The sequence below is a fragment of the Ovis aries genome, chromosome 4, assembly GCF_016772045.2.
Source record: "Ovis aries strain OAR_USU_Benz2616 breed Rambouillet chromosome 4, ARS-UI_Ramb_v3.0, whole genome shotgun sequence".
Classification (NCBI taxonomy): domain Eukaryota; kingdom Metazoa; phylum Chordata; class Mammalia; order Artiodactyla; family Bovidae; genus Ovis; species Ovis aries.
The window spans coordinates 44,435,972-44,462,684 of record NC_056057.1 but is presented as its reverse complement, the minus strand read 5'-3'; the positions used below and the strand labels follow the sequence as shown (position 1 = coordinate 44,462,684).

Here is a 26,713-nt window from a genome sequence, read left to right as displayed (position 1 = left end):
GGGATGGTATGGGGAGGGAGGTGGGTGGGGGGTTCAGGATTGGGAACATGAGTATACTTGTGGTGGATTCATGTTGATGTATGGCAAAACCAATACAATACTGTAAAGTAATTGGCCTCCAATTAAAATAAATAAATCTAAAAAAAATAAAAATAAAAATCTCTCTCTGTATAACACTCATTTGTGGTTTTCCTCCCATCTGGAAAAACCTAGGAGAATTTGATGGAAAACAAGGCTGCTCCTTCTTCCTCTTGGCAGCTAGTCAGTGTCTGAAGCACTATGCATTCTCTATGCTGTAGACTTTGGCATGTAAACCCTCCCCTCTCCCATCCCACTGAGTTGTTAACAGTATAGACTTTGCTGGCAATATAAAATGAATCCTACTGCTACCACTTCTTTCTGAGAAGGAACCAAAATAGGAATCATAAAACACTCAATGAAGAAAATGGAAATTGTGGAACTGAGAACTTCATTGTCTTTGATGAGAATTTGCAGATACTGAACTTAATGGGTGTAAGTGAAAGTGAAAGTTGCTCAGTTGTGTCTGACTCTTTGTGACTCCATGGACTATAGCCTGCCAGGCTCCTCTGTCCATAGAATTCTCCAGGCCAGAATACTGGATTGGGTTGCCATTCCCTTCTCCAAGGAATCTTCCCAACCCAGGGATTGAATCCAGGTCTCCCACATTGCAGGCAGATTCTTACTGTCTGAGCCACCAGGGAAGCTCTCGATGGACATAAACCCTATGCATATAAGCTTTGTTTACATATTTTCCAACTTAGCCTTATTCCTCATGCCTTAAGAATCATTAAAACCCTCTAAACTTGTTTCTCTTTCAGTATTAAAGGTACCGTAGTCCACCTAGCTGCTCAAGCGTGAAAGCCAAACACGCAAACACACTTGACTCTTTACTCTCTCATCCGCTCAGACAAGAACACTGATTCTATTGTCCAGATACTTGCCATTTTATTTCCTTTTTCTCCTCCCACGGTCATTAGAGCCGAGACTTCCAAAAGCACGGATACTCAGTACACAACAGCCTAGCAGCAAAGGGCCCAAGGCACTAAATGCCAAAACCTCATTCTCCGATGGCCAGCTGCCTCTTCCCACACACCGAGCCCAGCTGAGCGCTCTAGGGCAAGGAAGCCTGCTGGAGGAGTCCATGAAGGAAACCAGAGGGGGTGAGTTTAGAGTGGCAAACGCAAGAGCTGGTCCACATTTTGTAACTTCTCTTCTGACTCCTATTTTTCTATAATTCATACTTTATACAGACAACAGTGTTAACTTTCTAAAAATGCACATTTGATCAGGCTGCTCCCTTGCTTATAACCCCCTCCATGCCTCCTAAGCATGTTTTATAGTTTCCTCCCACATGAAGCTCTCTGTAGCCTTTCACTCCAACTTGTGCTCCATCTTCCCTCTCTGCTGCCTCCTAGGTTTAAGGCATAACAAATGGCCCAGGGTTTTGCATGTCCCTGAGACTGGGGTTTATAAACTGGGATCATATCTGGCACAACTCTGGACTCATAGTAAAAGCTCCCACATGCGCCTGCTGAGTGAATGGATGCCTGCACTTTTGCACACCACACTCCCCGTCCCGGGCATGGCTGATACATTCATAACCTCCCTTCAGGTCTCGGAATCACATTTCCTCTGTGAAGTCTTCCCTGGCTTCTCCCCATATGCCCTCCTCCTGTGGGAGACTCATTCCTCTGTGCTCCCTCAGCAGTACACGCTCCTTTTAGTATTTATCTCCAGGTGCCACTTGAAATTGCTCACATACTTCCGCTACTTTACCAGACACGTGTCCTTAATGGCAGAGGCTTATTCATCCATGGGCCCTCAGGATGAAAGGCTGGTTGATGCATGGTGGGTACACAGCCCGTTTATTAAACAGTACCATCTAGTACATGGGGTGGGGGCGGGAATCAACATCTGAAGTAATTTTTTTCTCTGGTTTCTATTTTCATGTCCCTTTCCCATTCCTTGATAATGGCTTGGGAAAATTCTGAACTTTTAAGTCACTTTTGGCTATCACATGTGCAGTCTTGTTAACGCCTCAACTTGATTTAAATCTCTTCCCCTCCTACCATCTGCCTGGGCTGGTACTGGGACCCTGACAGCTTTGAGGTCGGGGAGACATGGTCCACCTCTGGGCATCACTTCTTCCTTTCTTTACTCTTCAAGGTCTAATTCTTCCAGTGTGCGTTATATGCAGAGAGGAGGGGTTTTTTATTTAGTTAGCTGCAATGGCATTCTTTCTTGGTGTTAGTTGCAGCTGTTTGTCTAGTGAATGGTAACTGGTCACTGGCAGGTAATCAGTGGCTGGCTCTCTCATAGGGTCAATCTGTGGATTCATCCTAGGGTCACTGCACCATTTGGCTCAAACTTGAAAGTGAAAGAGGAGAGTGAAAAAGTTGGCTTAAAGCTCAACATTCAGAAAACTAAGATCATGGCATCCGGTTCCATCACTTCATGGGAAATAGATGGGGCAACAGTGGAAATAGTGTCAGACTGTATTTTTTTGGGCTCCAAAATCACTGCAGATGGTGATTGCAGCCATGAAATTAAAAGACGCTTACTCCTTGGAAGAGAAGTTATAACCAACCTAGATAGCATATTCAAAAGCAGAGATATTACTTTGCCGACTAAGGTCTGTCTAGTCAAGGCTATGGTTTTTCCTGTGGTCGTGTATGGATGTGAGAGTTGGACTGTGAAGAAGGCTGAGTGCCGAAGAACTGATGCTTTTGAACTGTGGTGTTGGAGAGGACTCTTGTGAGTCCCTTGGACTGCAAGGAGATCCAACCAGTCCATTCTGAAGGAGATCAGTCCTGGGATTTCTTTGGAAGGAATGATGCTAAAGCTGAAACTCCAGTACTTTGGCCACCTCATGCGAAGAGTTGACTCATTGGAAAAGACTCTGATGCTGGGAGGGATTGGGGGCAGGAGGAGAAGGGGATGACCGAGGATGAAATGGCTGGATGGCATCACTGACTCGATGGACGTGAGTCTGAGTGAACTCCGGGAGTTGGTGATGGACAGGGAGGCCTGGCGTGCTGCGATTCATGGGGTCGCAAAGAGTCGAACATGACTGAGCGACTGAACTGAACTGACCTCTTTCATCCCCATGGTGCCCAGCCTGCACTGCCTAGCCTGTTGACATCACGTTTCCTTGACTGGTAGCAGCTCTCTTGAGTGGTATGTGAAAGTTAGCTGGGTTTGGTCAGCGTCTCTCCCTCATGGTCACTTCAGCCATAGAAAACCTGCACACTCTTGCCATGTGGACACTAGGCTGCAGTGGTTTCCCTGTGTTTTCTCTCTCTATCCTGCCAGCTCCCGATTCACTTCTTTCTTCTGACTGGCAAAGGAAGCAAGTCCACTGACCCCAAGCAGATGTCTGATTTGGGATCAAACCATCAACTCTCCTTCTTTCAAGCAGCTCTAGTTTCAACGAATGATGCCCTTAGGGCATCCCCTTCACTTGGATTGAGACGGAGACAGGAAACACCCCTCTCTTGCGGAGATCATGGGATTACTTCTACACACAAACACTGACTCTCACATAAAGACAACTATTCTGGAGGCTCTCCTTTCCCCTCTCCAGCTTCTCTTTATACAGACTAGAGTGAGAGTGGAGTGGTTGACTGTGGAGAGGTCGTTCCATAGCAGCCCCAAGGGAGGCTTATAGGCCCCAGCACCAACTTAATAAAGAGTATCCCTCAACATCCCATTATAAAGCTCACTGAATAAATGAATGAGCAGGTGGATATACCTATTTTGAATAATTATTAATAGAGGGGAATACTGTTGCTGTGCAATGAGGTGCTAGGGGGACTGTGAAACAGAACAAGATGTGTCAGTGATAGAAATCAGTGATAGAAGAGTCCCGTGGAAATCCCCGGACTTCAGTCTCAGGGCTCAGTTGCCAGCCTGCCATCTTTGTACAACCCCTGCTTGTCTCAGCACACTGTGTGTTCATAACATTAATTAGTAATGCTGCTGCACACATCAATAAGAGACCGGGAGAATTACCACAAAAAAATCAGACTTGTATTTTTTAGAATTTGCAACACTGAACTGGGAGGAAAATGTCATTTCTGCCAGAGGCATAGCATCTTGCCCTGCTCTTATGTAAACTCACTGTCAGGCAATCCCAGAAACTGCCTGCACTTGCCTCTGGGCAAAATGTCTCCTTTTCATAGAAAAATGTCACCTTTTCTCTAGGAAATGGCAGGTAGGGTTTTTTTTTTTTTTTTCCCCCAAAGGAAAAATGACCTTTGCATTTTGTTAAAAAAAATTCTCAAGGACTCAGCTTTGATGAAAAACATGGAAAACAGTTCCCTATCTCTTAATTTATACATGAGGTTTTACTTTGTAAATTCTGAGATTACACCTGTCACCACTGATGTAGCCTGTGGGCAAATGTCAATGACCAGAAAGTCCTAGGACCTTGTTTTCCAGGAATGTTCCCTGTGTGCAGGCTGGATGCCTGTAACCCAGACTCTTGGCTCTTGCTGCATCTAAGTCCCTCCCCCTACCTATACACATGCACGCACACACACACACCATACCATGCCACACAAACACACCCCCACAGACACACTTTAAGCTCATTACTGTAACACTTTAAAGCTTTTACGTGCTAATCCAGCATTACAATTTCATACAAACCCATGAGAAACTCCTCTGAGAAAATGCCAGTGCTGCAATATACTGATTGTTTGCCTATCATTATGGTAAAAGTATATTTACATATAAACACTGCTTTATATAAGATAGATAATCAACAAGAACCTACTGCATAGCACAGGGAACTCTTTTCAATATTCTGTAATAACCTATATGGGAAACGTATCAGAAAAAGAATGGATATATGTATAACTGAATCACTTTGCTGTATACCTGGTTAACAAAATATTGTAAATCAACTATACTTCAATACAAAATAATAAAAATTAATTTAAGAAGAATATTAAGTACTTCTTAATAAATTCAGAAACAGAACAATCTAAGTCAGGTTTTTCCATGGAAAAAATTTTCATTCTAAGAAAATGGAAGAAAATATATCCAGTGTTCTTTTTTTCAGGTGAAAAAAATAGGAAAAAAAAAAAGTAAGAAGCAAAAGAAGTGAAAGTTTCAGGACCTAACACTTCAAAACAAAGAGGATAAATATACAAAGGTGTTTATATGGAGAGAAACATTTCCAGGTTATTAATCTTGGTTTCACAAAACAAAGTTCCCACTTCTTTTGTCAATATCTCATATATGTGGTGAAATGTTTTCCTTCTGACAATAGTTTTCACCCTTAAGAAATGCAAAATGCACCTTACAGAGTTGGATATTTCAAGCAAAGTAGTGAATTAGATGACACAAGATTTACTGTGTGTGCTCTTGTCAGTTCATGCAAATCCTCAGCTGGAGCATGTGAGAGCCTCACTAATTACCCTGGGTACAGGAACAATGTCTCTGCAGCTGTAGCAGTTTTGATATTTGCAGACTCCAGCACACTTCATCTCTAATTTCACTGGCAGCTTGCAAAAACCAGAAGAAATACACTTATAAACAAAGGTCTGCATGGTAATTTATCTCCTATTGACTTCAGTAAAGTCTTCTGGCTTAGACTGCTAAGAGATTTATAATGAAGAACTCAGATATAAGCTGATGAAACAATGAAAGACATATTTATTGCTTCTTTTTCTCACTTTCATTGCACATATCTGTAGATGATGATATACATGTGTGTGTATCTACAATCAAACTCTTCATTGAACACTTACAAGCCCATGTGACAATCTGTAGGAACATATACCATCACCCTATTTAATTCAGGTGTATTATTCTCTCAACAGAAATATTTACATCTTGCCTCATACATTTTCCAACTACCTTACCCTTCCTAGGCTTTTCTTTTTATTTGCTGTGATTCAAGATTGACATGCTTTTATTTTTGAAGGGGTTATAATAAATAAAAAATGAGGAACCATCATTAAACAAATGAAGATTAGGTTATTGACTCTCCTAAAATATGTCTAGCAGATGTGTTAGAATCCTCATTGCTGTTGTTTGTTTGCTAAGTCATGTCTGACTCTTTTAGGAGCCCATGGACTAGAGCCCACCAGGCTCCTCTGTCCATGGGATTTCCCAGGCAAGAACACTGAAGCAGGTTGCCATTTCCTTCTCCAGGGGATCTTCCTGACAGAGATCATACCTGCGTCTCCTGCACTGGCAGGCAGATTCTTTACTACTGAGCCACCAGGGATCCTATGGCATACCCCAAAGGTACACAGCATAATTTTCAGTTGCATGTGCACACATAAGAGGTTGACTATAGTATTTCAGCTGCCAGTCTATCAACAGAATAAAGGTTGTCAACATGGTACCGCAATTCTGAAAATTTTGGTTATTTTCTTTAAATCAAAAACTATTTAAAGAAGCAAGAGTTGTTTTGTCATGTATTCAGGCAGAATCATTTTAGTTTCTGGGTACAAAGAGGGAACAGTCTAAGCCGTCCACAGATCTTTTCATATATCCATTATGCCTAGAATGCTAAGGCTTCTTTCAATTTTATAGAAAATAGCTCTAAAAATATATTAATAATGACTACTATTTTGAGCAATTCCATATGTTGTGTCCTATTATAAGTACTTTAAATGTAGATAATTCATCTAATGAAATGTTTGGTTAAACTGTAAAAGAAAAGCTTTAGATAACTATCTAAAAGAAACATAATCACAGAGGAATCTATGATACAACAGCAAATCACATGCCTCCACAGTAGTTCATGTAAGCGCATCAGTGCTGCATAGACTCATTGCACTGTTTCATCAAGTTGAATATTTGCTATATATCTAGCAGTGAAACAAGCCTGGGGGTTGGTTAATGATCAAATCAGACACAGTTCCTGACCTCAGAGAGCTTATAGTGGGTAGGGTTAAGGGTAGTAAATAGCAAGAGATTACAATTCATCTGCTGGATGGGTAAGATAAAAATAAGCATCTTTTATAAAAGCAGATTGTTTCCTGATGAACCAAAGGCACAGTTCAATTAGTGAAGGGAGAGAGAGTAGCAGAAACTGGAAGAATTGACATTGTCTATAAGAACACATCTGCCAATCCAGATTCCAGAATCTGGTAAATCTCTGTTATCTATCTGGATACTTTTAGTTCACTTACATGCAAGAGTATTGGCTATCTTGGTCTCAGACCTAAAAAGATAAAACTTCGTAACTGCATTTAGATAATACCTTTATTTCAAATGCATCTAACTTAGGCTGAACACCTTTCACTAATAAATATACTGACAACCAACAACTTTCTCCACGGAGCAAGTGTAAAAAATGTTAACCCTATAATCTCCAGTCCGGTTTTGTTAAACATAAATAACAAACGTTCCAACTTTTAAAACGCCAATTTTGTATCCAATAAGGGTACTCTAAACAACATCCCTGGTATAAGGATATCTAGCACTATCCTGAGCTCTGCTCTCAGGCCAAGTGGAGGCTCCTCCCACTTTCTCCTTGAGCTCCTAGTGGGCCAGTGAACCTGTACTGCAAATTCATGTAAAGTTTTGGTGAAGAATAGCTAACAAATAATATGTGACAAAGCACACTTAGCTGCATTGACTGCCATGATGTTAGCAGACACAATGGTCATAAATATGGTCATGAATATATTATAATTACTGTATGATATCCAAATGGATCTCAGTACTGAAGCTAGAAAAAAAGAGTAGCAAACTTTGCTACACCTTTGTTAAAATGGGAGTCAAGTTCTTAATCCTGGGGCACAGATGAAAACTAGGATAGGACTTGTACAGCAGTTATCCCTTCTCAAGTGAGTTTTACCTAAACTGTGATTTTATATGGAGACAGTATAAAGAGCACTGTATAGGCATTCACAATGAGAGAAAATATAGAAGTGTGTTTAAAAACAAAAGAAACACTGCAATGACATTTATTTGGGTTACAAATTCCTTTTTTTAAAAAAACCAAACTAAATGAGTTATTGAAGCATGGTGTGATTTTGAGAATTGGTGCAATAAATTTTTTCAAGTGGTTTGGTTTGTAGCCAAGATCAAGTATTTTATCAACTATGACATCTGTATCATCTGCGTATTGATATAAAAGAAGAACAGTGGATAGAAAGCTGCTATTGATCTGAAGGATATATCACTAGCAGTAGAAATATTAGGATTTCAACAAAATGAAGTGAGGTTATGAAACTCAGGTGTGCTTAGAAAGAACCAAAAGTAAACACATTGTGATGGAAAAAACAAGCACAGTGTTTTTCTTCTCTGCTGGAGATACTGGTATTGGTCAGTTGGCTAGAAATTCAATTTCATTTTCTAGGTTTTATTGACTCTTCCCTGGTGGCTCAGACGGTAAAGCATCTGCCTATAATGCAGGAGACCCGGGTTCAGTCCCTGGGTTGGGAAGATCTCCTGCAGAAGGAAATGGCACCCCACTCCAGTATTCTTGCCTGGAAAATCCCATGGATGGAGGAGCCTGGTGGGCTACAGTCCACGGGGTCGCAAAGAGTCGAGTTGGTGCCATACTACACACTTTCGATCCACTATTCTTCTTTTATATTGATACGCAGATGATACAGATGTCATAGTTGATAAAATACTTGATCTTGGCTACAAACCAAAACACTTGAAAAAATTTATTGCACCAATTCTCAAAATCACACCATGCTTCAATAACTCATTTAGTTTTCCTTTTTTTTTAATATTGCATATGAGATTCTTTGGAAGCATCTAAAGCTCATAAATGTCTAAAAAGGGCAAAAATGATGTTAATATCAAGGGGTCATTTAGAAACTTATCTAACTTGGATCTGATTTTGAAGATCTTTCAAAATAAATTGCTGAGACCACCTCCTTTATTTTTATTAGAAAGACAGAGCTAGAGGCCTGGTGATTTTGCTGCTCATAATCTCTGGATGTGACATTATAATTCACTATTATTTATTCATAGCACAGTAGAGAACTGGAAGGCAAAACCATTATCAACACCTCCCAGAAGTGCCCATGAAAGTCAAAGATAATTTTCTCAGGGAACTTGAATAACTCAAGGAATTCTGAAACAAAGAAGCCATAGGAAGGAAACTGCAGTAGATGAAAAGGGGAATTTTTTTTTTCCTGCCACTTCTCTCATCAAAATGTGGGGCCTAGTTTCCTTCCCTTTTTATCTGGGCTGATGTGTGACTTGGATTTTATAACATTGTGCCAGTTCCAGGCTAGGCCTTGAAAGGCTTGACAGCTTTCTCTTTTGGTGTCTTGGAGCCCTAAGCCACCATATAAACCATTCAGCCACCCCACTAGTCAAGACCATGTGGAAAGAGAGATTCTATGCCAGCCCCAAGGAGTCGCATCCATCCCAGCAGAGGCATCAACAGTGAATGAAGCCACCGCACACATCCCAGCCCCAGGGGAGCTCCTGGTGATGGTGGTTGCACAGGAGTCCCAGTGTGAGACGAGCAGATGAGATGGACGAGCAGTCCATTCCAGGCAAGAAAGTATTTGTTATTGTTCAGTTTCTCAGTCATGTCTGACTCTTTGTGACTCCATGGACTGCAGCAAGCCAGGCTTCCCTGTCCTTTACTACCTCCTGCAGTTTGCTCAAACTGATGTCCACTGAGTCAGTGATACCATCCAGCCATCTCATTCTCTGTTGCCTTCTTCTTCTCCTGCCTTCACTCTTTCCCAGCATTAGGGTCTTTTCCAATGAGTCAGCTCTTCGCATCAGGTGGCCAAAGTATTGGAACTTCAGCTTCAGCATCCATCCTTCCAATTAATCAGTTCAGTTCAGTTCAGTCATTCAGTTGTGTCTGCACGCACTCCATGGACCAAAACATGCCAGGCCTCCCTGTCCATCACCAACTCCCGGAGTTTACTCAAACTCATGTCCATTAAGTCGGTGATGCCATCCAACCATCTCATCCTCTGTTGTTGCCTTCTCCTCCTGCCTTCAATCTTTCCCAGCATCAGGGTCTTTTCAAATGAGTCAGTTCTTCACATCAAGAGGCCAAAGTGTTGGAGTTTCAGCGTTAGCATCAGTCCTTCCAATGAATATTCAGGACTGATTTCCTTTAGGATGGACTGGTTGGATCTCCTTGCAGTCCAAGTGACTCTCAAGAGTCTTCTCCAACACCACAGTTCAAAAGCATCAATTCTTCGCTGCTCAGCTTTCTTTATATTCCAATTTTCACATCCATACATGACTACTGGAGAAACCATAGTTTTGACTATACGGATCTTTGTTGGCAAAGGGATGTCTCTATTTTTTAATACACTGTCTAGGTTTGTCATAGATATTCTTCCAAGGGAGAAGCAAGCTTCTTTTATTTTGATGGCTGCAGTCACCATTTGCAGTGATTTTTGGAGCCCAAGAATATAAAGTCTGTCACTGTTTCTATTGTTTCCCCATCAATTTGCCATGAAGTGATGGGACTGGATGCCATGATCTTAGTTTTTTGAATGTTGAGTTCTAAGCCAGTTTAATCATGAGCAAATGTTTGATTGTGCTTCTAAAGCACTGAGTTTGTATATGGTTTGTGATGTGGCACTAGAAAACTAAACAGATACTTCAAATAACAGAAAATATTGCGTTAATTTGCTTCTGGCAATTGACAGGACCATCTATGTGGTTCACATCACCTAAATATGAACACTTGTCTGTGGAGGTGGGTGGTAATGAAGAACTGGCTGATTCACTAGAATGTTTTTTATAAGGCAGCAAGTCAATAAGAGAGGCATCATGGGAAAGACCAACAAGTGTTTGCTCAACATTCAAAAGGAAGTCTGCCCTAGGCATAAGTTGATTATGAGGTAGGAAAACGAGACACATAAAACACTTCTGAACTGACTCTTAAGCTTTCTCATTCATATAGATTTTTCCCAGGAGATGACGTTTAATGAACAACTCTAGGATTTTATCAAACTGCTGCTGCTTCTGCTGCTAAGTTGCTTCAGTTGTGTCCGACTCTGTGCGACCCCCCTGATGGCAGCCCATCAGGCTTCCCCGCCCCTGCGATTCTCCAGGCACAACACTGGAGTGGGTTGCCATTTCCTTCTCCAATGCATGAAAGTGAAAAATGAAAGTGAAGTCTCTCAGTCATGTCTGACTCTTAGCGACCTCATGGACTGCAGCCTACCAGGCTCCTCTGTCCATGGGATTTTCCAGGCAAGTGTACCGGAGTGGGGTGCCATTGCCTTCTCCATATCAAACTGCTAAGAAGCTAATAATGGTTATGGAAGGCCAAAGAACAGTGTGGTTGGGTGGGATGGAAAACCACTGGATAACCATGAAGAGGAGATTTGTTACTGAAAGTGAAAGTGAAGTCGCTCAGTCATGTCCAACTCTTTGTGACTCCATGGACTGTAGCCTACCAGGCTCCTTTGTCCATGGGATTTTCTAGGCAAGAGTACTGGAGTGGGCTGCCATTTCCTTCTCTAGGGGATCTTCCCAAACCAGGGATCGAATCCGGGTCTCCTGCATTGCAGACAGATGCTTTACCATCTGAGCACCGAAGGAGGCCCCTAAAGGTGTAATAGCTGTCATGTTGAGAGTCTGGCAGTCATCCGTCCACAGAGCACTCATGGCCCTAGTTAATCTTTGCTGTTCCCTAGAAAGCAAAAGTGTAACTGAGATTTCAGAGAATGCAATCCTGAGATAGAGTACCTCAGAATGTTAAAAATTGCCCATAGTTCGATGCCCTAACCTGACATGAAAGACAAAGATTAATCTGCTTTGTTCTACTAGCCACCAATTCTATCCCCAAAGTTAGTCCCCAGGAATAATCATAAATACTCTTTCAAAGCAATTCTGAACATAGGCTTGTTAGAGAGAGGGTCAGGCTGGGATGGAGAATGTTTACTGAGCTGTACAGTAAGTGAGAAAGGAGACTTCCTGCTACCAATACTTGTGGTGGTTCTCAGACTTCAGCAGGTATAATAACGCAGATTCAAAGACTTGTAGTTCAAGATGTTGGCCTGAACATATGCAGCGATCCCCTTTAACAAAGACTTAAAAACCTTAAAAAAAAAAAGATACGCAAAAACCAACAAATGTTTACCGTACAGCACAGGGAACTATAGTCAAGATCTTGTAATAACCTATAATGGAAAATGATCTCAAAAATAATATATGTCTGTATGTATCAATGAATCACCCTGCTGTGCACCTGAAACACTGTAAGTCAACTCTACTTCAATAAAGTATGTATTAACAGTGACTTTAAAATGAATAAACCTACAGCAATGAAGAGAACAGAAGAGGAACCATTGTGACAGAGAGGGGCCCTTTAAGGCAAGACAGCTCAAGAGAATTTTAGAACATGGAATGTGGATAAAGACATGGTAACTGATGTATTATGGCTTTCGAAGGTATATTCTAGAGCTGTGGCTGGCAAACTATGGCCCACGAAGCAAAGCCTGCTGCTGCCTGTATTTGTAAATACGGTTTTATTGGAGCACAGCCATATTCATTTCACAATGACTGAGATCAACAGCTGTGACAGAGACCACCCGGTCCACAAAGTCTAAAATATTTACTGCTGCTGTTCCTGCTGCTAAGTCGCTTCAGTCGTGTCTGACTCTGTGTGACCCCGTAGACGGCAGCCCACCAGGCTCCCCCGTCCCTGGGATTCTCCAGGCAAGAACACTGGAGTGGGTTGCCATTTCCTTCTCCAATGCATGAAAGTGAAAAGTGAAAGGGAAGTCGCTCAGTCATGTCCGACTCTTTGCAACCTCATGGACTGCAGCCTACCAGGCTCCTCCGTTCAAGGGATTTTCCAGGCAAGAGTACTGGAGTGGGTTGCCATTGCCTTCTCTGAAATATTTCCTACTTGGCCCTTTATAGAAAGAATGTGCTGATTTCTGTTCTAGTATGCTTTTGGAGCAAAGAGAAACATGGACAAGGACTCTCAGTTGCTTTGCAGAATCGCGGAAAGGCTTGGGATTAGGAAACATCAGATACAAGTGTCGGGCTGACCAAAAAGTTAGTTCGGGATTTTTCCACATGATGTTGCAGAAAAACCTGAACAATCTTTTTGGACAATTCAGTATATAGACGATCTGCCCTGCAACATCTGCATGGAAAGCTCTTACCACCTACCTCAAGTCAGAGATGAGGGTGTCTCCAGAAATAAAAAAAAAGGAGCCTATTTAATGGACTTTCTATCCCACTCCTGCCTAAGAGCCTCAGATAAAATGTGGCCAGTCTTCAAACCTTGTCACAGATGCAGAACTCTCAAGCAACCTGTTCAGTATTTAACTTTTAAATATAGACAATCAAAGATTGCAAGACATATGAGCACTATGCTGGCATAAAATGAGTATCCATGACAAAAGACGATATGGATACAGATAACAGTGGACTCTGCTTGAAGTGAAGTGAAGTGAAATTTGCTTCCGGCTCTTTGTGACCCCATGGATTGTAGCCTGCCAGGCTCCTCTGTCCATGGAATTCTCCAGGCAAGAATATTGGAGTGGGTTGTCGTTTCCTACTTCAGGAGATTGCCCCAACCCAGGGATCAAACACAGGTCTCCTGCATTGCAGGTGGATTCTTTGCCATCTGAGCTACCAGGGTAGACTGAACTCTGCTTGGGAGAGACATAATAGAAAGAAGCCAGCCCAGAGAGGAGCATGAGGACAAATGATGCCCAGAAAAACAAGGACCTTCTAATAAGCTAATATGTTTGTGCTTTGAGGGAAAAAGGGGTACTTTAGTTGCTAAGTCATGTCCAACTCTTGGACCCCATGGACTGTAGTCTGTCAAGCTCCTCTGTCCGTGGGATTCTCCAGGCAAGAATACTGGAGTGTGTTGCCATTTCCTTCTTCAGGGGATCTTCCCAACCCAGGGATAGAACTCATGTCTCCTGCGTTGCATGTGGATTCTTTACCTCTGAGCCACCAGGGAAGTCAGAGGGGAAAAGCATCATTTTAAGAAAGATATTGCAAAAAAAAAAATGAATAAAGAAAGAAAGACAAAGTAAAACTCCACAAAGCCATTTACAGGGAAAAAATGTATTAATGATATACCACCACTGGGGTCAGCAAACAAGTTAACAGAGACATGATAATGCAAAACTTGTACAGATATTACCGAAAGTAGTTGTAAAACTCAGTTGGGAAACTGGAGGAGAGCAGGTGGGGGATACAGGAGTTAAAGCTTCATCTCTTTCTAAAAGAAAGTACATAGAGGTTATTTCTAGAGCTGTTGAATTGAGATAACAGGGGCAGGACACAAGAGGTTTTCATGCATTATAAATATTTCAATTTTTTTTATCATGTGCGTGTATTGCTTTTACAATTTTTAAAATTACATAAATATACATTCCCAACACTACTTCCAGAAACTTGGAATCAGCAGGTCTCGGGGCACAGGAAGCTGCATCTTTAAAATGCTCCCCAAGTGATTTGGACAAAGTTAATCTTATGCCCCTTTTAGAAAAGCCAATAAAGAGGTAGCAACCAGTAAAAGCAATAACTTCAATCTGCTCAAATGGAGAAATGCCAGGAGCCAGACAATGTCAGAATGTTGGTCTCCTGGACAGTTTCTTGCTATTTTACTAACTAAATGCGTAATTATTAAAAGATGGTGGGAGAGGGGGACACTAATGGGCTGTGAGTGATCTCATAATTCAACCCATCTATAGAAGATCTTCATGGATAAGTCAACTTTCTTTCCTCCTATATTTGTTGAAAACCATAAGCCTTGATTCAAAACTTAGCCAGGGAAGAACACAAAGCATCATGTAATGAGGGAAGCTTTTTAATGGGAGGATGTTAGATACGTCTCTTTTAGACTCTGCAGTTTCTACATAAGCCTTGCTACATCAATCTTGAGTTTCAAAATAATTTCAAGAATGTTCTCAGGATCTCTGGTGCCTACACATGATTGCTAGGATATGTTGAATCCTTAATAATCAGAAATGGGATGGTTTCTGGGCACTATAGTAATTTCTCCTAAGGAAATGTCTCCTGTAAAATTATAGGACCATTAGGGATTGGCTCAATTAGTTGCCAAAAAGCAGCCAGGGGCATAGTATCCTTCTTTATCCTGTCTCCATTGCTTCCTAGAATCAGTGCTGACTGAGAAAGAAAGAATTCCCACTCTACCCTTGTTTCTGTAGTGCAGGACCATAAGTCAACGTTAGTAGAATAGATTTTTCTTTGTGTCCAAACAGACTATTAACATCTCTTTGCCAAAACTAGAGACAATCTAGAGCTGCTGCTGCTGCTGCTGCTGCTGCTAAGTCGCTTCAGTCATGTCCGACTCAGTGCGACCCCAGAGACAGCAGCCCACCAGGCTCCCCTGTCCCTGGGATTCTCCAGACAAGAATACTGGAGTGGGTTGCCATGTCCTTTTCCAATGCATGAAAGTGAAAAGTGAAAGTGAAGTTGCTCAGTCGTGTCCAACTCCTAGCGACTCCATGGACTGCTCCCTACCGGGCTCCTCCGTCCATGGGAATTGCCAGGTAAGAGTACTGGAGTGGGGGTGCCATTGCCTTCTCTGAATCTAGAGCTAGAAAAGTTAATTAAAATATTTTCATGCTTGTTTCAATGTCAAATGAAATTTCTCACTTTTAAAATACTAATGATTTATTCTGTGTATCTGTGGTGTCTATTATTTTTGTTGATTCTTTAGGTTCATTTATAGATGAAATCATCACAAAAAAGACATTAATTTTGTCCCTAACATGTACATGTGTTTTAAATTTTATCCAGAAACTGGAAAAGTTATTTGTTTTTGCTTTAATGGTAAACTATTGGGATTCCTTGGTGGTTTGGTGGTAAAGAATCTGCCTGCCAATGCAGGAGATGACTGGGTTGAGAAGATCCCCTAGAGGTAGAAATGGCAACCCACTCAAGTATTCTTGCCTGGAAAATTCCATGGGCAGAGGAGCCTGGCAGGCTATAGTCCATGGGATTGCAGAAAGAGTTTGGACATGACTTAGTGAATAAACAAACAAAAACTCACGAAAATTAGTCCAATTAGCCAAAGGCAGAGGGCTGAAGAATTGATGCTTTTGAACTGTGGTGTTGGAGAAGACTCTTGAGAGTCCCTTGGACTGCAAGGAGATCCAACCAGTCTATTCTGAAGGAGATCAGCCCTGGGATTTCTTTGGAAGGAATGATGCTAAAGCTGAAACTCCAGTATTTTGCCCACCTCATGCGAAGAGTTGACTCATTGGAAAAGACCCTGATGCTGGGAGGGATTGGGGGCAGGAGGAGAAGGGGACGACAGAGGATGAGATGGCTGGATGGCATCACTGACTCGATGGACGTGAGTCTAAGTGAACTCGGGAGTTGGTGATGGACAGGGAGGCCTGGAGTGCTGTGATTCATGGGGTCGCAAAGAGTCGGATACGACTGAGTGACTGAACTGAGGCTATATTGGAAAAGAGGAATTCAGAAAATTCAAATTTCACCTTTAAATTTCTGAAGTGTACCCATCCATCCATCCGTCCACCCACCCAACCAGCCACTAAGTATTTACTACTAAGTGCCTGTCATTTGCCTGGCACTGTTTTAGGTTCTAGGAATATACAAGTAGAGAAAACATCAATCATAGAGTAAATCTTGACACCTAATCTGTTAAAACTTACATGAGAAAACTTTTATATGTAGGTATTCATGCATTTATATGCTTTTGCTTGAGGATATATGACCATACACTATTCTCTAATGTTTGCTACAAGCCTAAATAATTCATCATTACCATTAATTCATCAATTCACAATTCATAATCAATAATTATGATTTTTTTTACTCAATACTTCTCATACTTGATACCACTGAAGGTGAAATATTAACCTACACTGAGATGGCATATAAATCTTTTCCTCGGTATGCTTCACTACTGTGCTTTTGCGTATTGTTATTTTCTTCTTCCTATGGCTCTCTTGTTCACCTAACAAAGGTCTATTCAACATTCAAAACTCTCTCAGACATCATTTTTGTGAGGCGATCCCTAAGCCCTTTGCAACGAATCAAACCCACCTACCTTTGTACTCTTTCTGAACTTTGTACATATTTTTATTTCCACTGCTATTGATATTCACTAACAAATCACTCATTATGTCTATACTATAAACTTAAGGGTAGAAACATTTGTATCCTCATTTTTACATCCCAAATAATTATCAGAATGCCTGTCACATATGGTTAGTCACTATTTGCTCAACTGAACAGCCATTCCCTCTACTGTAATTTATGGAATTTTAAAATCATATTATAATTAAAAATGAACACAATATTTTTGACTAATAAGCAGTAGATTTCAATATTATTTTCTGATGAGAGAAATTACCATCCCTAAAAAGACTAATAAAATTATTTAGTTAGAAACACACTTGAAAAAATTCAGTTGTGTCCTCCCCTGACTCTCCTGACTTAGTGCCAACACCATGGTTATTACAGACTCATCCTATTCATACTGTGTTACAATTACTTGTTTGTTTATGTAAAACTCTTCCTAGATGCAAACTCCTCAAGAGCCTGGCTATTGTCATATCCATCTTTGTAGTCCTGGTAGACAGCGATGACTGTGAAAAGCCAGAGCTTAACAAGTGTTTGTTGAATGAATAAACAGAAGAATAAATAGGATACAGTGAATAGAATGAAATCCTAGGTTCTTCTCTTCTTATTAGGACCTGTTCAGTGATTATCCTAAAAGAAGAAAATCAACTAAATTCTAAATAAAATCTTTGACTTTGTTGTTGAGTAGGCTAACTTAGACTATAGGAACATGGCAAACAAGGAAAATAAATGAAAAGAGAAAAAGCGCTATTGTGCAAGCCTTTTAATTTTGTGTTTTTATTTATTTATTTTTGCTTTGTGGCATGTGGGATCTTATTTCCTTGACCAGGGATTGAACCTGTGCTACCTGCAATAAAGGAGCAGAGCACTAATCACTGGACTGCCAGGGAATTCCCTTTGTTTTTTAAGTTTACACTGAAAGAAGTTTTTTCTATTTCTGAAACATGGAATAGTGGATTGGATGAGAGAAAAAAGTAACTGGGTCCTTTATAATGAAAAGAAATGAGTTTGTTACTTCACCAAGGAAGTGAAAGACGTATACGCTAAGAACTATAAAACACTAATATGGAAAACTGAAGATGACTCAAAAGAAATGGAAAAATATCCCATGTGCTTATATTGGAATAATTAATACTGTTAAAGTGCTCATACTTTCCAAAGCAATCTACAGATTTAATCTGATCCCTATCAAATTACTTATGATAGTTTTCAAAGAATTAGAATAAATAATCCTAAAATTCATATGGAACCATAAAAGACCCAGAATTGCCAAAGCAGTCCTGAAGATAAAGAAGCAGTGGGAGGCATAGTGCTTCCAGATTTTAGACAATACTACAAAGCTACAGTAATCAAAAACAGTGTGGTACTGGCACCAAGAAACATGGATTAAAGGAATACAACAGAGAGCACCAAAACAAACCCATGCATCTATAGCCAATTAGTCTTTGACAGAGGAGGCAAGGATATACAATAGAAAAAAGTCTCTTTAGCAAGTGGTGTTAGAAAAGCTGAACAGCCACAGATACAGCAATGATGTTGGAACATAACTTTCTCACCATGCACAAAAATAAACTCAAAATGGCTTGCTGCTGCTGCTGCTAAGTCGCTTCAGTCATGTCCGACTATGTGTGACCCCAAAGACAGCAGCCCACCAAGCTCGCCCATCCCTGGGATTCTCCAGGCAAGAACACTGGAGTGGGTTGCCATTTCCTTCTCTAATGCATGAAAGTGAAAAGTGAAAGTGAAGTCGCTCAGTCGTGTCCGACTCTTAGTGACCCCATGGACTGTAGCCCACCAGGCTCCTCCATGCATGGGATTTTCCAGGCAAGAGTACTGGAGTGGGGTGCCATAAGACATATATAAAACATGACGGCATTAAACTCCTAGAAGAGCACATAGGCAAACATTCTCTGACATAAATTGTACCACTGTTTTCTTAGCTCAGTCTCCCAAGGAAATAGAAATTAAAAAAAATAAACAAATGAGCCTAATCAAACTTACAAGCTTTTATATAGCAAAAGGGTGAAATAAAACAAGAACAAAACAAAAAGAAATCCTAAGGAATGGGAGAAAGTATCAGAAAACTATATGACAGACATGGGCTTTTTTCCAAAATATATAAGCATCTCATACAGCTCAGTAACAGCAACAATGAAACAACCCAGTGAAAAATGGGCAGAAGACCTAAGTAGACATTTCTCCAAAATAAGAAGATGGCCAATTGGCATAAGAACAGATGCTCAACATTGCTAATCATTAGAGAAATGCAACTCAAAACTATAATGGGGTACCACCTCATATGGGTCAGAATGGCCATCATTAAAGTCTACAAATAATAAATGCTGGAGAGGATGTGGAGACAAGGGAACTCTCCTACACTGTTGATAGGCATGTAAGTTGGTGCAGCCACTGGAAAACAGTTCACAGTTTCCTCAGAAAGCTAAATATAGAATTCCCATATGATCCAACAACCCTACTCCTGGACATATAAGCAAACAAAACTATAATTCAAAAGATACACGAACCCCTATGTTCACAGTAACACTGCTCACAATAGCCAAGATATGGAAACAGTCTACATGTCCATCAGCACACGAATGGATAAAGAAGATGTGGTACTTATATCCAATGGAACACTACTAAGCCATAAAAAGAACAAAATAATGCCATTCGTAGCAACGTGCATCCAACTAGAGGTTTCATCTAAGTGAAGTAAGTCAGAAAGACCTGATACCACCTGATATCACTTATTCGTGGAATCTGAAACATGACACAAATGAACTTATCTATGAAATAGAAACAGAATCAGGGACATATAGAACAGATGCAGTGGTTGCCCAGGGAGAAGTGGCTGAAGGAGGGGTGGAGAGTGAGGTTGGGGTTAGCAGATGTAAGCTTCTATATATAGGATGGATAAACAATAAGGTCCTGCTATATAGCACAGAAAAATGTATTTAATATCCTATGATAAACCATGATGGAAAACAATATAAAAAATGATGTATAACTGAATCATTTTATAGCAGAAATTAACACAACATTGTAAATCAACTATACTTCAATAAAAATATTGATCAAAAAAAGAGAAATGAGTTTGTTAAATATTTCACTGAAGTTCAGAAGCATTGGGGATCACTTTCCCTCTACTAGATGGTTATTAACTCCATAGTTTCCTCATATTCTAGTTGAAAACGACAGACTGCTTTTTAACTGAGTCTTTTGATGTTTCTCTATGATTTGGGGGCAACGTGAAGGTGTTGACTATTTAGTAAAATCTCACCAGATGAGCAGCAGAGTCGGACATTCTCTAACTTACTCTTAGAAAAGTATGCACACATGATTTTTATAATAATAGCATTTGAAAAATGTGATGAGTTTTGAAACTAACTCAAATTTATGAAAATGTAACATCTATTAAACACCTTTCTCACTAGTGAGTGGCAGTGACAAATATACTCATGAGGTGACCCTGAAAAGATATCATTTACTAAACAGTCATCTTTGAAATTAAAAATATCAGATGAAGACCTCAATTTTATGTTGTCTCTTCATATACAAACCACTTTAAAATCCACAGAATTGCAATCAATAAATATATAGAGAATACAAACGGTATAACTTTTCCTCAAAAGTAAATCTTTATCTACTAAGATCCATGGACTTCAGTAAGTAAATACCATAAATTATATCAATAGTGAGTAAAGTGTGAAATGGTAAAAATAGTTACTGCATTTTGTAATTTTCTAAGACATTTGAAAAGACCCTGATGCTGGGAAAGATTGAGGGCAGGTGGAGAAGGGGATGACAGAGGATGAGATGATTGGATGGCATCACTGATTCAATGCACATGAGTTTGGGTGAACTCCAGGAGGTGGTGATGGACAGGGAGGCCTGGCATGCTGTGGTTCATGGGGTCACAAAGAGTTGGACACAACTGAGCGACTGGACTGAACTGAAGACATTTCAAAAACAATACTCCAAAATTCTTGAATTAATATTTTAAATATACAAGATCAAATTGGATTTCTTCTCTATTTTCCAGATAAGGAAAGTAGTATTCATAAATTATGGGACTAATTCCAGGTCATGGACCAAGTAGGAGAATTTAAAAATCAGACTGCAAAATCAAAGTTCATTGCGATTTTTTCTACCTCTGTGCATCTTTCATATTTCCTTGCCCTTAACAATTAGACTCTGCATTTCCATGTTAAATGAATTTAAATCATTTTAAATCAAATTTTAAAAATTTGATAGACATCCAAGTACATGCATATTAAAATTAATTCATAAAGACTAGAGAAAAAATCTTATGTATTAAAATACTATATGGGAATATATAAAGATGAATAACAATATTTTTTTTTCCTATGAGATAAGCAAGCATATTTAAATAACTAACCTGGGCAATTTAGCCTGAGAATACTGTAAGATTAACACAGATTTTTAAAACATCAATAGCTTTTTATAAGCTAGAAAAATATGAAATGTTAATCAAATTTCTAAGGGACTCCAGAAATAAATTAGAAAAGTGTCAATCTCCAGGGTTCGCTGAATCCAGCAAATAGAGGGGCAGTCAGAAAAATGAAACAAAAATGGTATTTAGAGTTCCAAACTACTTCAATTTGATGTCATTAAATTCAGGGGAGACATGATTTGTGGTTTCCCTTCAGTGACATGACCTCTGACCTTCAAATTAAAAACACAAAAGAAGCCTCTCACATTTGTCTTAGAAAAGACATTGCAAAACAATTTTCTAAAATGTTAAAGGACTCACCTGTTTCCATTTTCCCGTCTTGTGCTGCAGGCCCGTCAGGAATCACGCTTTTCACCTGCAGAAACTCGTCAGGCTCGTCTCCGCCAATGATGGTAAATCCAAACCCCATGTTGCTCTTTTTGAGTGTGGTGCTGAGAAACGTTCCCTTCAATTGGGAGGCATCCCGGGTAAAGAGTGGCTTTTCTACTGGTCAGTAAAAGTTAAAAAAGAAAAAGCACGGCGGTTAAGGCACGTTCTTACAGGGCGAAAGTCAGCCACTGAACAGCAACCCCAAGTGCAACTGTTGGGTTAATTACGGCAAATGCAAGCAGGTGTGACTGTGAGAGCAAACCGCTAAGCACTTGCCACAAACACAGAGCCGGCCCAAGAATCCAAGAAAACGTGACAGAGCCTCTAGGTTTAGACAGAGTTTGTCAAGTCAGTGCATCTGCTCACTAACCTCACTTTCTTATGCTTAAAAAGGGCTGAACAGACAAAGACAAAGCCTGACGTCATCCAGACATATGTGGATCCATTCCTCTTGTTCTGAAAGGGTCCAGGTAGGAGGCTTGGGTAAGAGGCTGGGCCTGCCCAAAACCTTGAAGGGAGAGGACTAGAAAACCAGAATGGACTATTTTGTCTAACAAAAAGTAGGAGCACTAGAATGTTAGCACCTCCTCAAATGTCTAAATTGATTAGAAAGAATGCCTAGAGGTGGGATTGAGTTAGCTTTTGCTTATAAGATACTATGAAGATAGCCAGATACATCTGTTTCTTACTGATCTGATAGCAATTAGTATACTCTAAAATGTGAGCAAGTGGCAAGTCAGTGTCTCTAAATATAATCATGAATGTAAAAGTAACACAGTTTGTAGCAATATGTTGACACATTTAAATTATATACCCAAATAATCTGAAAAGAACTTGAACCCACTCATATATATAGGTTTAACTAGTAATTTGTTTTCCAGCTATGATCTGTAATAAGTATGAGTGAGTGAAAGTCACTCAGTCATGTCTGACTCTTTGCAACCCCATGGACTATACAGTCCATGGCATTCTCCAGGCCAGAATACTGGAGTGGGTTACCTTTCCCTTCTCCTGGGGATCTTCCCAACCTACATATTTCAAATGCTTTAAAAATAATAGTCATGCTATTAATAGCTATGCTTTAAATGCTATGCAGTCAAGTATATTTATATATATTTATTTTTAGTTGTTCCACTTTGAGTCATATGATTAAATATTTATAAAAACCAGACTGTACCTGGTGACTAAGTTTAAGTATTCTGTTATTGCTCCATTTTGGGTGATATGTAATGGATAAACTATAAAGTAATGAGGGCCATATACTGGGATTTTACATTGTTTTGTTGTGGCTTAATCCTTAAACCGTGTCTGACTCCTTTGTAACCCCATTGATGGTAGCCAGCCAGGCTCCTTTGTTCAGGGGATTTCCCAGGCAAGAATACAGCACTGGGTTGCCATTTCCTTCTCCAGGTCATCTTCACCACCCAGGGATTGAACCCTATCTCTGGCATTGGCAGGGGGGTTCTTTACCCCTGAGCCACCAGAGAAGCCTTTACATTGTTTACATGTCACACATATCTTTAAAAAAGAGGGCTTCTTTAAAATATAAATGCCACCTATGTTTCCTTTATGAAAATAAAGTTTACAATTTGGAGAGAAGTTCAGTGTGAGACTTTTACATTCATCTTGATGATCCTGCGGTGAAAGCGTGTGAATTCATCCGCAGGCATAACTAGGCCTCCCAACTACCAGTGCCTCCCTCGTGCTTTCACGTGTAAGAGCTCACTAAGCTGTGAAAAGTGTGTGCAGCATCTCATCCCCGCACGCGGCTCCAGGGTGAATTCAGGTGCAGCAAGCGGCCCAGGACATACCGATGCGCCAGGGCCTCCAGGGGAGGTGGCTCCCGTAGTAAGACAGGTCACTCACGCTGCGGGACCGCTCCCGGGCGGCGAGGGGGCGGGCGGGTTTGGGCCTAGGTACTGTCGATGAGGAGCTGTCTACTGTCACAAAGGAGAACAAGCCTCATTCTCGTGCTTGGTCATGAGGGCAAACTTATGAGTCTCTTATGAATCTCTGCCCTTTACGGTATCACCGTCACACCCACTCGTCTCCACCTGGCAACCTGCTATGAATTCCTGTGCAGTGCTGCCCCAGGGTTAACTTCACTCCTGATTGCTAAGTACATGCTTTTAGGGCCAGAGCAAACACCCAGCTAAAGCTAACTGAGGGGTCTGGGGAAAGCAAATCAATTATATGAAAGGGTTGGAGCTAAAGGCATATTTGGAAGAGCAGGCAATTTGAGAGACAGTCTTTCCCTTTGAAACAATGAGTGTTGACAGGTACTAACCTCGGAAACCTGGGGCCTGCAAGGGCTTTGTTCCAAGTTCTGTGTGGGGCATGTTATGCTGCTGTAGCTTCCTTTTTGCTTCCAGGACAGGGTTTTCAAACTGTGTTCTTCTATTTATGTGGCTGAAAAATAAAATTTCAAATTAGAATAATAATGGGGGCAAAGTCATATAAGAGAACAAATGGATAGCTCTACAGAATGCGGCTGAGTACGAGGTACCTTACATGATTATAGCTGAAACCCCACCAGGCCTCTGCTGGGGCGGCTTGTGTACAATGCATGCTTCTGTGACAAGAGAGTTCTCAATAGCTCTTTCATATGGTATTGTATTTAAATTATGCATGATTCAGCTAAAGGAGCTAGAATATGCACTTTTTCGTCTACTGTGTTGATTTGAGTTTGGTGCACTTAAATATGTGGCCAACAAATGAAATTTATACCAAATGGTGCTGAAGAAAAAAGGGTAATCTAAGCTTTGTAAAATTCAACAAGATAAGTATAAGGGCAATTCACTGACTGTCTTACTCTTATAGCAACTAAAGTCTACACATTTTAGAAATTGGCAGACCTGTATTAAAGGGCTCGAATATGGGGAGAAAGATCCCTAACGATGTATATGTGTGGCATTTATGTTAACAACATTAAGTTGTAGAATACCTTTAGGATGACTGATGCTGAGAGATCAATCAAAAGGAGAGTATTTACAGTCTTCCTAGTGAGATAATAAACTTCCAGATATCAAATACAGAGTATCTTTAAGCAAGTATGGATCAGCTAAACTAAGGGCTTAGACTTTAAGAATTCCTTATAGTATCCTTAGAGTATAACCCATATTTGTATAAAATTTAAAGTGCTTTATCCATAGAAAGGGTGGGAACCACACCCCCCCCCCCTAGTAATACTCATGTAACTATTTTTTCTGCATATGCCTCACCAGAAGTTTGGCATGTACACTGATTTTGGTTCTTTGTACCAAAAAACTACGGTTACGGTATGAGAGTATGAAGAGCAGAGGGCTTAGAAGAGGAATGAACAATTAGTACTTAAGAGACTTCCCTGGTAGCTCAGATGGTAAAGAGCCTGCCTGCAATGTGAGAGACCCAGGTTCGATCCCTGAGTCAGGAAGATCCTTTGGAGAAGGAAATGGCAACCCACTACAGTACTCTTGTCTGGAAAATCCCATGGACAGAGGAGCCTGGCGGGCTACAGTCCATGAGGTTGTAAGAGATGGACATGACTGAATGACTTTCACTTCCACTTTCTGTGCCAGGTACCATATATAAATTTTCTCTGTTAAGTCTCATGACAATAGTCTAGAATTCTAATTATCCCCATTTTAAAGGTGATGAGACTGACGCACAAGACACTGAATGACTTGCTCTAAATCACATTCCTGGAGGTGAACAGGCTGGAACATGTCTCTAAAAATGCATCCTTTACCTACAAACCTTCTCTTTCTCAGTGTATGATTTCACACTGAAAAGTGCACACATGATGTGCACACACAGTCCTCTCATCTCAGGTCTATATCCATAAGAAACAAAAGGAGGCAAGAGAAACCAAATCTTAACCACCAATTTTCTGTTAATATGAATAAGATAATTCCTGTTGTGAAGAACTAAAGAGCCTCTTGATGAAAGTGAAAGAGGAGAGTGAAAAAGTTGGCTTAAAGCTCAACATTCAGAAAACTAAGATCATGGCATCTGGTCCCATTGCTTCATGGCAAATAGATGGGGAAACAGTAGAAACAGTGACAGACTTTATCTTTTTGGGCTCCCAAATCACTGCAGATGGTGGCGACAGCCATGAAATTAAAAGGCGCTTACTCCTTGGAAGGAAAGTTATGACCAACCTAGATAGCATATTCAAAAGCAGAGACATTACTTTGCCAACAAGGGTCTGTCTAGTTAAGGCTATGGTTTTTCCAGTAATCATGTATGGTTGTGAGAGTTGGACTATAAAGAAAGCTGAGCACTGAAGAATTGATGCTTTTGAACAGTGGTGTTGGAGAAGATGTTTGAGAGTCCCTTGGACTGCAAGGAGATCCAACCAGTCCATTCTAAAGGAGATCAGTCCTGAGAGTTCATTGGAAGGACTGATGTTGAAGCTGAAATTTCAATACTTTGGCCACCTGATATGAATAACTGACTCATTGGAAAAGACCCTGATGCTGGGTAAGATTGAAGGTGGGAGGAGAAGGGGACGAGAGAGGATGAGATGGTTGGATGGCTTCACCGACTTAATGGACATGAGTTTGAGTAAACTCCGGGAGTTGGTGATGGACAAGGAGGCCTGGAGTACTGCAGTCCATGGGGTCGCAAAGAGCTGGACACGACTGAGTGACTGAACTGAATTGAATTCCTGTTGAGGCAGAAAAGCGATTGCCAGAAACCTGCCAAGAGGACTACAGTATATAAGTACTTAAAACAAGAGCTGGGGCAGGGGAGCTGCTGCCACACAGACTCTGGGGTCAATGAGTCCTGGATTCAAAATCCAGCTCTGCTGCTTGATTAGCTGTGTGACCCTGCACAAATTAT

The 26,713-nt window shown here is 40.6% G+C and overlaps 1 protein-coding gene across 5 annotated transcripts in view; it reads right to left on the bottom strand.

Moving 5' to 3' along the window:
- MAGI2 (membrane associated guanylate kinase, WW and PDZ domain containing 2) overlaps positions 1-26,713 on the bottom strand; it is a 1,505,066-nt gene that overhangs the window by 321,686 nt on the left and 1,156,667 nt on the right. For 3 of the 5 annotated variants that reach the window (XM_060414641.1, XM_060414642.1, XM_060414645.1), the window contains exons 8-9: positions 24,177-24,298; positions 21,821-22,003 (exon numbers count right to left, since the gene is read on the bottom strand). In XM_060414641.1, coding sequence (XP_060270624.1) covers positions 21,821-22,003; positions 24,177-24,298 — 305 coding nt within the window. Of the gene's footprint in view, positions 1-21,820; positions 22,004-23,700; positions 23,830-24,176; positions 24,299-26,713 lie in introns of all 5 variants that reach the window. The other 2 variants (XM_060414643.1, XM_060414644.1) reach the window with 1 other exon arrangement.